This window comes from Saccostrea echinata, unplaced genomic scaffold, assembly GCF_033153115.1.
Source record: "Saccostrea echinata isolate AGI-Se365-2 ecotype Australia unplaced genomic scaffold, CSIRO_AGI_Sech_v1 ptg000062l, whole genome shotgun sequence".
NCBI classification, from domain to species: Eukaryota; Metazoa; Mollusca; class Bivalvia; order Ostreida; family Ostreidae; genus Saccostrea; species Saccostrea echinata.
In genome coordinates, this window is record NW_026889811.1 from 8,426,396 (window position 1) to 8,442,669 (window position 16,274).

The 16,274-nt window shown below is 31.3% G+C and overlaps 1 protein-coding gene across 1 annotated transcript; it reads right to left on the bottom strand.

Moving 5' to 3' along the window:
• Positions 1-2,068: 2,068 nt before the first annotated feature.
• LOC133175354 (uncharacterized) lies at positions 2,069-15,860 on the bottom strand (the record flags this gene model as incomplete). The annotated part of the gene is made up of 9 exons (XM_061310447.1): positions 2,069-2,737; positions 6,859-6,975; positions 7,098-7,259; positions 7,436-7,476; positions 9,868-9,959; positions 10,618-10,742; positions 12,162-12,739; positions 14,160-14,212; positions 15,788-15,860. Coding segments are annotated over 9 exons (1,910 nt in total), but the record flags the coding sequence as incomplete, so codon positions are not given.
• Positions 15,861-16,274: the final 414 nt, after the last annotated feature.

Genomic DNA, 16,274 nt, shown 5'->3' on the forward strand with positions numbered 1-16,274 from the left:
TGAGTAAAGCCCTATGTAATGTAAACCGTGGCAATTTTGCAGGTTGCACTAAACTGTTTCCATTAAGAAAGAGGATTTTCTATTCGTGTCCTCTTTTTTCAGTACAAAATGAAAAATGAATATAAGGCAATTTCAGAAATGAAGATATTTTTTTATTCCATTTCCTTATTTGACATAACAAGAAATTGGTGAGGCCACCACTTTTCTGCAGTGAAAACAGATTTGCAGTTAATAGAATTACAAATTCAGGCTAAAAATTTGTGAATACACCATTTTAAATCTGAGATGAAAAATATCAACAACGATCTTGGTGGTTCCACCAAAAATACAAAAACAACAAAATCTGTAAATGATGTACAAGAATTGGTGGTGTCACCAAGATTATACAGTGATTTTAAAAAACATCTTTCAATGACGACGAATACATTTCTTAAACTAATAAACAATGCTGGTGAATTCACCAATTTATAAGAAACTACAATGTTGAGTAAATATTAATAATAAAAAAAACGTACTCCACCAAAAACATGTAAAGCCTAAATAAAAATATTGCACTGAACGAAGCTGGTGGAACCACCAAAAATATTTTAAACCAATTGCTTAATTAGAACTTGGTGAAGCCACCAATTTCCTGTCATATCAGGTTAAATCATACATCGAGGCTACAAATTGGTGAATACACCATTTTGAATGATTAAATATCGTCCCTGAAGTGAAAAATGTCACGAAAGATCTTGGTGGTTCCACCAAAAATACATATGCAAAATCATTTGAAAATGCTTCTATAAATAAATCAACTAGAATTGGTGAAGTCACCAAGATATAATACAAATTGGTTTTAAACATCTTACAATGACGATGAAAACATTTCTTAAACTAATAAACAGTGCTAGTTAATTCACCAATTAAACCAACTATAACCCATAATAAAGTTAATTTTATAAACTAATTGAAGCAATGAGCTGACGAATCTGCCGTAAATAATGATAGGCAAAATGCAACAATTTTTGAACTGATGCTGGTGTAACTACCAATCTTGTGAATGTGAATTCACAAAAGTGAAGCCTAATTGCAACATAACTTCTGTGAAAAAATTGCACTGAACAAAGCTGGTGGAACCACCAAAAATATTTCAAACCAATAGCTTAAATGCATTATAATAAGGAAGAAGTTGGTGAAGCCACCACTTTCCTGTCATGCAATCAGGTTAAATCACACACATAGGCAAAAAATTGGTGAATTTATCACGAATGATCTTGGTGGTTCCACCAAAAATACAAATCAAATTCACTTAAAAATGCTTTTACAAATAAATCTACTATAATTGGTGAACTCACCAAGATAATACAGAGTGGTTTTCAACCGTCTTACAATGATGATGAAAACATTTCTTAAACAAATTAACAATGCTAGATAATCTATCATTTTTTTAGAAGCTGCAATGGAAAATGGAAATTTTAAAAATATATTGAAAAATACGAAAGGTATCAAAGACACAGTGACAAATAGTACCACTAGATAGAAATATATATATATATATATATATATATATATATATATATATATATATATATATATATATATATATCTATCTATCTATCTTTCATATATGCTTATATAAAAGCAATGGTTGAGTCGATAAAATGCATCAAGGTGGACTTAAAAAACATAACATAACAAGCTATAAATATTCGCTAGATTTTTTTTTTTTACAGTTTTGAAACTCTGTGAGTTCCAAATAGCAGTCTGACATACCTACCATGCTCTGCTTACATTTCTCTTATTATCGAGGAAATATACAAGCAATGATAGTTCATTTCCTAAAATTATCATTGTCATGTGACAACAAAACATGAAAATTTTCTTAAACAGTTATAAAAACTTAGATAAAGAAAATTATTCTAGAGTACAAGTACAATAAGGGATATATAGAAGCTTTGGGGAGGTATTTGTTTACTTTGGGAAAAATCAACAACGTTTTTGTGAATCATTATCATTATAAAAATCATTAAAAATGATTTAGATGGTAAATTCTATACTTTTTTTCATTTACAACATATATCCTATTTTACTTGCTCAAAACAACAGGTTCAATAAGCTCATCATTCATCATGTTCTGTATTGTGTCTGGCAGTAGGTTCTCTTCTTCGTTTTCATCATGACTCAACTGTTTGGGTAGCATTGGAAGAATCCATTGTGCATTCGCAAAAAATAGCCTGCGACGTTCAGAAGAATTTTCCTCACATTTCTTCCATAGCTTGAGAAAACGTTCCCACCAATGATATTGGGTCTGATCAATCTGATCACTGAATAAACATTTCCAATGCTTTAACTGGCTTGATATTCTTTCTAAACCAATTCCATCGAAGTTAATTGGAGACAGTTTTGGACTGCCTCGAATGCTGATAATTTTTTGCTGGTTGTTTCGAGCCATTATACCTCCTTCAAGTTTCTTCCAAGGAGAGTCATACTTTCCTTTATAAAATGTTTCCACTAGAGACTCGTTGCTTCTAAACTTAAAATGAAGGGGACGAGTATGTTTTCTCAAATCGCATATACTGTTTTGAATCCACGTCCGAAAGTCATATATGAAGTTGATGACCTTGACATTTGGAAGTAGCTCAATAAGATCATCTAGTGTTTCGGCATCATTTCTCCGCAATTTATCGGCCACTTTACTGAAACAAGCATCAATATCCTCATGCGTGTGGCCAACCATCAAAAACGATAGATGAACCTGTAATTGATTTTTTGATACATATATATCAATCCTATTTTGACTTTTCAATTTATTTATATTAGGGTCTTTCGTCTCTAACGGCAGACCTTTCCATTATTTCATTGTTTATTAATGTTCTTGTTTTTTTTTCTTTATAATATTTGTGCAGAAGATTTCTAGGAGTTTGCTCGATCAATTTATTTGAAAATTTCAGCGAAGGTATATCTTTGTTTGAATCTCTAACAATCAATATTTTGTTTAACATTACTGAAGCAGAATTGTGTGTCTTAATAATGTACAACTATATACGTATTATGATATTTATGTCATACGTTACATTATTGGGGGCCACAAGGAGCCAGTATGCTAAATCTTTGACGCTTTATATCTCGAAAGAGGAAAATATTTTGAAAGCAAAATTGAACAAAAAATAAAAAATGTTCTGAACAATGTGTAACCTTTCAAAATGTCCCCAATAAGAATTTCAAGGACCGGTCCCGAAGCATTTCTTTTGCAAATATCTTGGAAACGAGAAAAAAAATTCTGAATACTTGTTGAACAAAAAGTGTTTAAAACCCCAAGTATTTAAAATGATACCAAGAAAAAAGGGGCTGGCCCCTAAAATTAGGGGCCTAGAGGGGCCAAAGTCCTCAATCAATAACTCTTTAACAATCAATATTTTGTTATACATTACTGAAGCAAAAATGTTTATCTCAACAATTTAAAACTGTATATTAAATTTACATAATAAGTTACATCATTAGGAGCCATAAGAGGCCAGAATGTTAATTATATGGCATTCTGTTTCTCAAAAATGGGAGATATTTTAAAAAACAATAATGAAAAAAAAAATCGAAGAAATATATTGAACAATATCTAACCTTTCATTTTTTTTTTATTTTTTTTTTTTTTTTTTTTTGCTGAATGTCCCCATTAAGGATTGGTCCTTAAATATTTTTGTTGCAAATATCTCGGAAACAAAGAGTTTCTGAATAGTTATTGAAGAAAAGGTGTTCAAAATCAAGAGAGCTTGAAGATGTTACTAAGAAACAAGAGGCCCAAGGGCCTTAACGGTTACCTGAGTATAATACAACACTGTAAAGGATCTATTGAGGTATAATACAAAATTAACTGAAAGACGAAGAAATGTTGCCCAAGAATTTAAAAAATCTGGTTAAAATGCCCTTGCTTATTGTAAAGTGCTAGACCCGAGTGATCTTCTTGGGATCATACTTGGTTTTCCTAAGTCTTACAGGGATGATAATGAATGAAAAATATACAAATACAATCGACACTTGCCTATTGTGTAAGGTATTCAATATATACAGATATGTTTTTGTCAATTGTCTAGTGCTACAATTTAGTACACGCAGACTTGAGTATACAACGTGGCTATTTGCCATTTGTCACTAATTACATTAAGTCTCCCTGGCTCTCTGTGAATCTTTGTTCACTTTGATAAAGTATAAAACAACTATATCCACTCTCTTGTTGACCATGGATCTTCTACAGTGACAATAACTTAGATCACCACATTGTAAACATGCTGTGTACAATTACAAGTTTCGCTAAATATGCATGCATAAATAATTTTTATAATGCTTTTATCTTTTATAATGCTTTCTAGGCATGAATCTGACTTTGAGCACGCATTGCTCATTTAAACCAAACATTCATTTTTATTTGTTTCTATATATATAAAACATTCTTTCTTGAATTCTCATTCAATCAAAAAACCTGTTAATTAAATTATATACAAGGATTTCTTGATTAACAACATCTAGCAAAAGGGAGTAACTCTCGTTTGCTTCACTTATCATAATTGTCTATTCAGTGTGCCTCATAGATACCCAGAAGCAAAGAAAAGGCACATTTACTTATATTTTAATACATTCACATTAATATCATTGCATTTAATTTGTTTGCTAAGTACTCAGGGGCAGAGGAGGAGATTTTCAAAACATTTATGCATTTTTGCTAATTAATCAATAGAGCCCCACCCAAGCGCAAGAACCGCGACCCAGGGACAATGAAATTCACAATTTTGGAAGAGGCACCCTTTCTCATCATAACTATGTATTCAGTTTGTTTAATTAACATCAAGGGGCAGAGGAGAAGATTTTCAAAACACTAATTTATTTTCAGTATATAATACATGCAAATAAGTCCCCCTCACCACAAGGAACCCCTGACCCAGGGGCCATGAAATTCACAATTTTGGAAGAGGCAATCTTTCTCATCAAAACTATGTACTTAGTTCAACGGCTTAATATGCAGAAGCAGAGGATTTTCACAGCATTAATTTTCAAAGCATCAATTTATTTTCAGTATATACGGTTCACGGTAGCTCAGTCGGTAGAGCGCTCGCTCCGTGACCGGGAGGTCGTGAGTTCGAATCTCGGCCGCGACAGACCTAAGTCGATAAAAACGGGTAGCAACTGTTCCTTCGCCATGCACTCGGCACTTTGAAGTGAAAGTTACGGGTCCTTTGGATGAGACCTTAAAAATCGAAGCCCTATGTCAGGGCAGGCGTTGGCACGATAAAGATCCCTTACTGCTCAATGGTCCTGAGCGCCGAGTAAAAATTTGAAGCCCTTCACCGGTATATGGTGACGTCTCTATATGAGTGAAAAATTCTCGAATGGGACGTAGAAAACATACATGTACAATCAATATTTTCAGTATATAATAAATAACCCCTCCCCCCCCCCCCCCCAACATGGAACCCCTGACCCAAGGTCACTGAAATTCACAATTTTGGAAGAAGCACTGTTCCTCATCCTAACCATGTACTTACTTCATCGGCTTAATACCTAGGAGTAGAGAAAGGATTTTCAAAGAATTAATGTATTTTCTTTATATATTCATTTGAGCCCCGCCCTGACACCAGAACCCCTGACCCAGGGGTCATGAAATTCACAATTTTGGAATAAGCACTCTTGAACATCATAACTTTGTACTTAATTCATCAGCTTATACCCAGGAGCAGAGGAGATTTTCAAAGAATTAATGCATTTTACTATATAATCATTAGAGCCTCCAACACCCTACCACCAGATCCCCTGCCCAGGCGCCAAGAAATTCACAATTAAGGAAGAGGCACTCTTATTCGTCATGAATATGTACTTAATTCATTGACTAAATACCTAGGAGCAGAGGATAAGACTTTTAAGGAATTAATGCATTTTCACTATATAATCATTAGAGCTCTGCCCTAGCACCAGAACCCCTGACCCTTGGGCCATGAATTTCACAATTTTGGTACAGGGCTCAATGTTTACTACAATCATGCAAACAGTTTGACTGCTCGATGTCCTGGAGTAAAGAAGAAGATTTTTAAAGATTGCATTAATTTTGATGGTTTTAGCCCCACCCCTCAGATCCCAGGGGGGCAGGGGCCATGCATTTCACAATTTTTACCCCCCTTCACCCATAAATGCTATATGCCATAATTGGTTGAAATTGGTTCAGTGGTTCCAGAGAAGAGTGTACAAATGCTCAAAAGTTTACGACCAATTGACGACGAACGACGACAGACTAAAACAGATAGCAATAAAAAGGGCTGACCCTAAATATAAGGGACCGAGGGGGCCCGAAAGCCTTTAATCAATAACTATTTAACGATCAATATTTTGTTATACTTAACTAAGACGAAACTGTTCGTCGTAACAATTTATTTATATCATTATATTTGAATGAAAGTCTCAGTCAAATTCTTATCAAAACTCGGTCTGAAGACCCACTCGTTGCTCGCAACGAGATCGCATCCAGTTATTATTATTATTGCTACTACTACATGTATTATTATTATTATTATTATTATTATTATTATTATTACAATAGTAATAATTATTATTCATATTATTCTAATATTTTCTTCTTGAAGTCGAAAATTAAAAAATATTTCTTTCAAAAATTGTACAGATCCTATGAAATACACAATAATTTTTGTTTCATTGATCATGTTGATGACGTATACCAGAATTGTTTGAAATTGGTCTCAAAATTCCAGAAAGAAAACTGAAAATGTTCAATAGTTATGGATTATAGACTAAAGTCTTATTTAATATGCAATATTTAGAAATTGAAGTACAAATTTTTTATAAACATAGAAAAAAAATCCTGTACATTGTACTTACTTCCCTGAAGACTTTTATATGCACTAAGTATTCACAAAATGCAAGCACAAATTTGTTCTTGTTTTCACGCCAACAGTTATCTGCCTGTAAATAAAATGTGGGTGGCAATTTTCCTCCCTGGAAAAAAAAAAACAACAAATATTATCTAATTCATATTAAATTTTCATGAACTTTGGCAATATATTTACATAAAAGTGTTCTCTGACCAATATTATAAAACAAATTAAAAGGATAGTTACCATTATATCTTTTATTTTGAAGAGTATCTGGAGAATAATGTTGATCGTCAAGTTGGAGTCATGGGGATATTGCCCAATGTCAAGAAACGTAAAAAATTCATTTTGACCATGGGCAATTACTCCAGAAATGTGAGTTTTTAACTGGTCAGCAGAATTTACTGCCTGTAATAAAAAAAAATATTTCTTGACTTACTAGAGGCGCTAGTTTGTCAAAATGAAATCTAGAGAAATCGCATATCGAATATATATATATATATATATATATATATATATATATATATATATATATATATATATATATATATATATATATATATATATATATATATATAAAGTACCTTTGCTGTCCTTCCTACAAAATGTGGCAGGTTACTCTTCGCTGAAATGAAATTCAGAAATCAGTTATTCGATAAAAATGAGTCTCAAATCAAACAGCAATGCAAATATTGTTTCATATACAGACAATTAGGATGAATGGATTTCACTTCGAAGCTTAAGAAGCTATAATTATGAAACTTAGAACAGAAAATAGTTTGAAAATAAATTGAAACAGAATAAATTAATGAAAAATTTTAAAAAATATTTTCAGGAATTATATACCTTGTTTTAATCAAAGACATTATATGCCTTGTTTTAATCAAAGATATTTTTTATGTTTTTTTTAATTATTTATTAAAATGAAAGTTTGAAGCTTGGTCTCAACGTCCTTTCTTCTTTTTATCTAAGCTTTATTAGTCCCCTACCGGTGAAACCGGAGGGGACTATAGGTTTCCTCTGAGTCTGTCCGTCCGTCTGTCTGTCTGTCTGTCCGTCTGTCTCTCTGTCTGTCTGTCTGTCCCTCTGTCTGTCTGTCAGTCTGTCCCACTTGGTTTTCCGCACTTTTTCCCTAAACGCTTGCAGATATTGAGCTGATTTTTGGTATGTGAGTGTATCTTGATGAGTTACAGATCAAGTTTGCATTTCGTTCCGCTTCATTGATTTTTGACGGAATTACGGCCTTTTCAATTTTTACGGGTTTTCCGCAATTTTCTTCTATACGCTTGTAGATATTGAGCTGATTTTTGGTATGTGGCTTAACCTTGATTAGTTATAGATCAAGTTTGCATTTCGTCCCGCTTCATTAATTTTTGACGGAATTATGGCATTTTCAATTCTTAACGGGAATGGAACCAGATTACACTTGCCGGTAGGGGACTAGTATTGCTAATGCAATACTCTCAGAATGCTTGTTCCAGTAATCTCACTTGCCCTTACTCGGGATTGCAGTTTTTCCTATCTATATTCAACTGCATCAGTTTGTCCATAATTTTGGGGTGTTTTTGCAAGTATTTTTATAAAAGTGATAATGCGGTGTACATTTGTGAGTCATTATTTCAGGAAGGTACGTTTTGAAAGTTCCCTAGTTTTCTCAGGCTGTAAATGTATTTTTAAAATTTATATACATATTTTAAGCAAAATCCCTGTTGATAACATTAAGATAGATATAATATATCTATCTTAATGTTATCAACAGGGATTTTATATATACCTATATTTTTCATTTCTAAAAAGTTTAATACTATCCCGAAAAGAAAAGAAAAAAGGAAAGACAAGTTTAAACAGAATAAAGCGGAGAAATTCAAAAGAATCGAATTGATGACGATAAGTGTATTTTTAAATGACTGCATGTTTTCTTAAACATTGAACAGATACATGTACTTTGCTTATTAGCATTTTTAACATTATTTTCCAAATTGTTATGCTTTGAATAGGGCATATTCTTACAAAATACTTTTTTCATGTCTTTTATTTATAAATTAATATTCAACATATATAACTTATAAGTATTTCAAAGAGATGTCTAAAAATTATTTGTAAAAAGCAATTTCAAAGGGCTTCATGTTTGTAAATACAGTAAAACCTCATTATGTCATAGAAAATGGGAATGAGAAAAACTTCGAGAATCCAAGGATTCGATATATTTGGTGTAAAATATTTATAGAATTTGAAAAATGAGTGGCTGGGGCTTTCAAATAACTTCAATTTGTAATGGTATTCGAGGTATCGTGGTATTTTCTTCAAAGTTCAACTGTATTGGTCAAATTTGATCGAACTTTACTGTCATTTTATATGACTCATTATTATGAGGTCGAAATTCAATTGCCAATTTTAAACGTATTTTTTTTTTTTTTTTTAAAAAGAAAGGTGGACTGTGAGGTGAAAATATGTTGCAAAAAAGAGCTTTCTTTTGAAACGATACTCTGAGGAAAGAGGTTTGATTATATGTGAAAATGCTTTCATCTATATAATCCAAAAGTGTTCTTAGCTAGCATTTCTTAGTCGAGTTATGCTTTATAATTGTTATGAGAAAATATTGGACAAAAATATAAGACTTTATAATCATATATCTATATATCATACTCTTACATTTAGAAATTTTAAGAAACATTAAAATTCTAATAAAAATAGCACTAGAACAAAAGGCCCGTTTAAGACAATATTACATGTACTTGTAAGTACGTGACAAACTTGTGATTTTTCTGGACACAACTTAAAGGGAGTCTATGTCCTTTGAATATTACACTTTGCATAATTCTTTCACATTATAATACATGTAGATCAAACCTTATTAATTCTCAAGACTTATTCCTAGGTTATATACAGTCATGTACATGTAAAATGATAAACGCAGATATATATTAATAATAAATAATTCTTTATATAACTGAAATTGATTCTCAAATATTATTGATGAAAAAAGAACAACTAAAGCCTAAAATAAATTGCTTACATTGATCCATGCCATCCACAATGACGCTTAAAAACTTTGTTGGTGCTCTTTTCGCTGCCTCTCTTTTCTTGTAGTAATACTGCCTTTCCATCCTACAAATTTGTATTCGTTTAATTTTTAAAATTTTTGAAAGTGAAAATGAATTTTCTTTCACATACTGTAAAGTAAGTCATCTAAAAGCTATCTATAAATGACTTATTGTAAGGTATTAATTTTAAGTATCACCCCCCTTCCTCAAAAGTAAAGGAGGTTAACTTAATATTTAATCACATAGTAAGATAATTTTTTTAAACATAGAAAATGAAAAAAAAAATGATTTATTTGCAAATAAGATGCTTTAAAAATAAAAATGTGCTGTTAATAAATGCATAATATGAATATCTAATAAAGTATGCAAAGAAAAGTCAGATAAACATTTTGATTTTTTTGTGAATATTTATAAAAAGCTATGGATAATAAATAAAAAAAAAAACAAGTCACAGCTACAAAGGATATGTTGGACAATTACATTTTAAAAAGGAATTAAAATGAAATTGCGAAATTTCAGAGAAATTATTTTTTCTTAACCACAATATTATAGCAATTGGAAATGGATAACATTTTCACAATAATACTAGTTTGATTAGTTTCAATATGGGTTAAAAAATAATTGAACTTGACAAATCTGGTGTAGCATTCCTCCTTAAATTAAATTTAAATCAAGATTTAGTTCTGATAAAAGTAAGGAAAAAATGCAATCAATATGCTTACATCTGACGGTGGTTATGTTCATTTCTTGCTAACAATAAAGCCTTCTTTCTGTTGATGCTTAATGACGTTTTTTCCAGCTGACGCCCAATGCTTGTACATTTCGTACATCTTGAAAAAGAATTTACCTACAAAAACATTATTACTCATGATTGCGTTTTAGATTATATACATTTTTTAATGTAAAATGCTGATATACATTAAAAGAACTTAGCATAATAACCAGTTGATATTTATATGCCTATAGATTAGAGTTTGGGTTCTCAATTCAGATTTAGTATAATTTTACAGATATACGTTTTCAAATTAAGAAAAAATAAGCAATGTAAACTATAAAATTGTTAATTGCCGAAATTTTACTTATGACTGGACCGTCTTGTTTTGCAGAGTTAACATATGTACACTAAATTATTTTATATTACATGTAGCCTTTTATTGACATGTATTGAGATAGAGAGAGAGAGAGAGGATGTGTGTTTATGTGTGTGTTTATTGTATTTACTGCAAGCGGCACGGATTTTAATGGGTATGCTCACCATGCTTAGTAGAATAAATTATGTGTCTATTTTGCGAAATAAGGATAATTGCTAAGTAATATTCAGGGGGGACCATTATACAGCTGAACAGTTCCTAGTGTTTAAACTTCATTTGCCAATATATCTCTTTTATGTTATTTTGTGAATGACCTTGCACTTGTTTATGCATATATGCTATAATGATCAATCGTGCAATGATGCACGGGCACCCACCGGATTTAAAGATTTCTTTCATTTGGTTTTTTTCTAGAAAAATAATTTTGTTCAGATAGAATATTTTTCATCTAAACTATCTACTTCTGTAATGGAGCCTCACAGGTGGTTGCAATCGGAGTGAGCATATCCATAAAAGTTTAATAATTATCTGCAGGTACATGTAAGCATACTTTTCGGAAACAAAAAAGAATATTTCTCCTAATAACAAAATCATTTTTATAACAAAGGTCAAAATTTCTATAAAATAAATAAATAAAATAAAATCAATCGGAATATAAACTTGATAAATTTCAACGTTACAGCTGAGTTCATGGCTTAAGTTTTTTTTTCCCCCTAAATGTTTAGGTAGTTGATGTAACATTGCTGATTTATTCATACTGAACACTTAACCCAACTTGTTCAATTTAAATAAATTATTAAAAATGTTTTAAGCACTGAATACATGAACCTAACCGTTCCATGTACATGATGTACTACGTGTACATCCTCTTCAATTTTATCAATAAATCTAATGATGAAATTGTAACTGAAAATTAAATATCCATGTTTGTTGCCTTGTATTTTTTCAGATCGCATATCGCATTTGTGTCGGTTCTACATACATGTGTTTGATGTTCAGTAAACTAGTAGAAACAGTGTACAAATTTATTGACTACACTGACTATAACGGGTCAAGAATGTTTAAATCGGTCATTTTCTAAACCTGATTAATATAATTTAGATTTTATTTATATTAAAACTATCAATCATCAAAATAATTTAAAGCAATTAAAACATAATTTATAAAGAACTTACTTCTTTGATTCTCAAGTCTGGAAAATCTGTATTCCACATCTTGAAAAATGTAGACTTTTTGATTTTTGCCATGTTCATCTCTCTTCTCTCATCAACATAATTCCTGTACACTGATATCTTCCTAGTTTTGTATGGCAGCAATTTTTTGGAAGAATCAGGCGAGTCATCAGCTCTGTAGAAAGCATAAGTTTCCAGCCAGCTCATCGCCTCCAAATACTTAACAGAACGTTGTCTATTATTCGGCTCACAACTTATGTAGCCTGCACTAAACTTCTTTCTGAGTTTATTAAATCTATTTTTATTCATGTTTAACAGCCCTTTGAAGGCCTTAGCGCATATTTTTTCCCCAGCTTCAAAAAAACTCCACTTTCCATTCTTGTATTGGCCACATCTAAACTTCTCTAAGACAAATCTATTTTGATTTTGTACAGATTTACTCCAAAATAAGGTTCTGCTATTCTTTATATCGATGTATGAAAACATTTCAAGGCATTTTTTATCACAACAACTTAGCCTCATGGCACTGTGGATTGACTGTGGTTTTGTGTACTTTGTTAGCAGAATTGTTGATGATCTTCCTGCAAAATAAATTGTACATGTATGTTCAAGTCTTAACCATGTTAACTGACGTCATATGTGTGTAAATGAATAAAAAGAAAATGCCTGTACACATATACCCACAATAATTTATCTTTTTTTTCGGAGAATGATTTGATGGAATTTCCCTCAAATACATTTGTTTAAACCTAATCGAGGCTTCACTTCGGTAATGAACAAGAGGCTTATTGGCAACAATTACCTGTTAGATAAATATTTATAGCTGATTTTGACATCAATATGACAAATCAACATTTAACTATTCTGCAGAAAAAAAATTAAACATTTTTTCCTGGCTATACATTGATGCGTTTTGCAAAGGGTTATTCCCGATTTAATTTACACCCTAATCCCAGGGTATATGACTGGAAAAGAACTTTAATCAATACATGTATACATATAACTGTTACTTATAAATTTTGCATACATCTTTATGATTTAGTTCAGCACTGTTCCTCTTCTTTTAAAATGTTTATAAGTTACCTATAGCTATACATGTATATTTATGTGTTTAAGAAATTATAGCTTACTTTTATCTCAATTATTTAAGTGGGACTTCATAAAACATGTGATGTAGCTAATAATGACTCTTATTCTTGAGGAGAGGTCTATAGACTGTTTCCTATATATTCTCTTGTAAAACTTGAACACCCCCCCCCCCCCTTGTGGTCCTCAATTACAAATTGCACCAGTTTAAGATGCTTACACCTTTTTTATGACTTACCATGGGACTGTTGTTCTTGAGAATATTATATTTAAAAATCCTATTTGCCGACTTACATGTAAGTTCAAATGAACAATATATTTAAGAATACATCATAAACTTTCAAAATGCAACAAATCTATGGAATATTGTAATGAAATCACAGATGAGGACTCTGAAATAATTGTATTGGAAAAGTTTTAAACCCAGTTAATATACTTCAAAATCCTCACTCGTAACAATAATCAAATCAATATACGGTACATTACATGCACCACTTAAAATAAAATGTGTAATGTATTTGGACAAGGGTTTTCTGAATACTTGTAGTTGAACGTATTTAAACATATTCAGTGTTGGGGAGGTTTGGGGTATAGCACCCCCCCCCCCCTTTCCCAAAGATTTTCAGAGTAATGAAAGTTACACTGTAAAGTTACTGAAAAAGTATTCTGATCCCTCTATACCTAGATGAATCGGCTAGAAGATTGAAATATATGAAAGAAAAATCCATCAACCATTTTTTTTTTTTTGCCTTTTTTCCTATTCGGGATTAATCTTAGTGGATTCATCCCCCACCCGTCCCCTGGGCCTCTCCCAGCTGTGAAACAATTCTTGATACGCTGAAGCATTATAATCATAGTCTAGCAATTGGAATCAAAAAGTACATTTTTAAATTGCAATTATATTTAAAGCCCTACCTTCAGGTGAAGCTTTTGAATGGACCTTTGGTGTGGCTATACATGTAAAACACCTTCCATTTTAACTTGATCAATTCCATTTGATCAAAAGCTCTGTATGGTTGTTAAGTACAAAAAAGACAACTGAAATCTATGCATACTTTAAACACTTTATTTTCCAATTCTTACCAAATGCTTGTTAAAGAAACCATTATATATCTGGCATGTCTTAACAACTGTTTCTTAAGAACACGAAAAATAAGCTGAAGGAATTCTTAAGTAATTGCTTGTTAAATAAAATTAAGTAAAACTGTTACACTTTTATACAGAGTTTTAACAACTGTTTGTTAAGACTACCCAAAGAATTCCACAAGATATATTCTTAACAACTGGTTGTTAGAAATGCAAAGGAAGACAAACAGAATAAAGTCTTAACAACTGCTTGTTAAGAATACCAAAACAATTTCACAAGATATATTCTTAACAACTGGTTGTTAGAAATGGAAAAGAAATCAAATGGAATAAAGTCTTAACAACTGCTTGTTAAGAATACCAAAAGAATTTCACAAGGTATATTCTTAACAACTGGTTGTTAGAAATGGAAAGGAAATCAAATGGAATAAAGTCTTTACAACTGCTTGTTAAGAATACCAAAAGAATTTCACAAGGTATATTCTTAACAACTGGTTGTTAGGAAAGGAAATGAAGTCAAACGGAATTAAGTCTTAACAACTGCTTGTTAAGAATACCAAAAGAATTTTACAAGATATATTCTTAGCAACTGGTTGTTAGAAAGGAAATGAAGTCAAACGGAATAAAAGTCTTAACAACTGCTTGTTAAGGATGCTAGAAGTAGGTCCCTGGAATCCTTTTAAAATTTGCTAGAAAACCGGGATAAAAATTGACAATTGACAATCAATTAAAATTATTAAGCAAATATAGCACATACAAGTTTAATGAAATATTCTTTTCTTAACAACTAGTTGTTAGAGGACCAAGGCTAGACAACTCAGGAAACATTGGGAAAAATGTCTTAAGATTAGGAGTATGCTCAAGATATTTTCTTAACAACTGCTTGTTAAGAAAGCTATGTTTCAATTAATGAGTTCTTTTAAAACCCTAATAACTGGTTGTTAAGAATATCGTAGATTCCTGAATACGTCTAAACCCTAACAACTGCTTGTTAAGAAAATCTTAAATAGCTTCAAGAAAGTCTTAACCGTAACAATCGCTTGTTAAGAATATCTTAGATAGCTTCCTGAAAATGTCTTAGCAACTAGTTGTTAGAAAAACAAGGGAAGTTAATTCAGAAAACTTTAAAAGAAAACAACTTTTTAACAACAGTTTGACAAGAAATTCATTATTAAATTTATATGTTTATAACATGTGATAACAGTTACTTGCTAAGAAAATAAGTCTGAAAAAAGATTTATTTGCAAGTCTTAAACGCTGATTGCTTAAAATATAGTATAAAAAGTAAATATTTTTAACAAGTGGTTGTTAGAGAGCTAAGAGAAGACAATTCAGATAAATTTAAAGAAATTTTGGCAATTTTCTGTGTGTCTTTTTAGTTTAGTATTAATAAATTAATATTAGACATGATAAATTGTTCATCGAGTTTTCCTAAAAAAGTCTTGCAGTAGGTTTACTTGTTCTTCTCTATTACTCCCAAGTATTCAACAACTGCCACAGTGTAATATTCTATTCCTCTTCTGTAATACCCTGTAAAAAATATACATCATTTGAGTGATAAAATTCATATTCTTTGATATTTTTTCTATCTAATATATTGTCAAATAAACCATTAATTGAATTTTTACATTCACCAAACAAATTTATTACATTTGTGCATAATGCTGGACAGATTTAGGCAGAGAAGTGTGATGGGGTAAACATGGAATTTAACCTCAGATACTTAAAAAAAAGGTAAGAACTATGAATAATAAACTGCATTTGGTATCTTTATTTTTTTTCTAAAAATGTGGCAAAATGAGCCAGTACTTCCTAATGGAAACATATCCAATAAAAGAGGTTAGGACAAGTCCCAGAGATGAGTAAACCAAGACCCTGCAGGAGATTCCCCCCAAATATTTCTCATAGACGTTAAGCAGCCATAATTGCCATCAGATTTGTTCC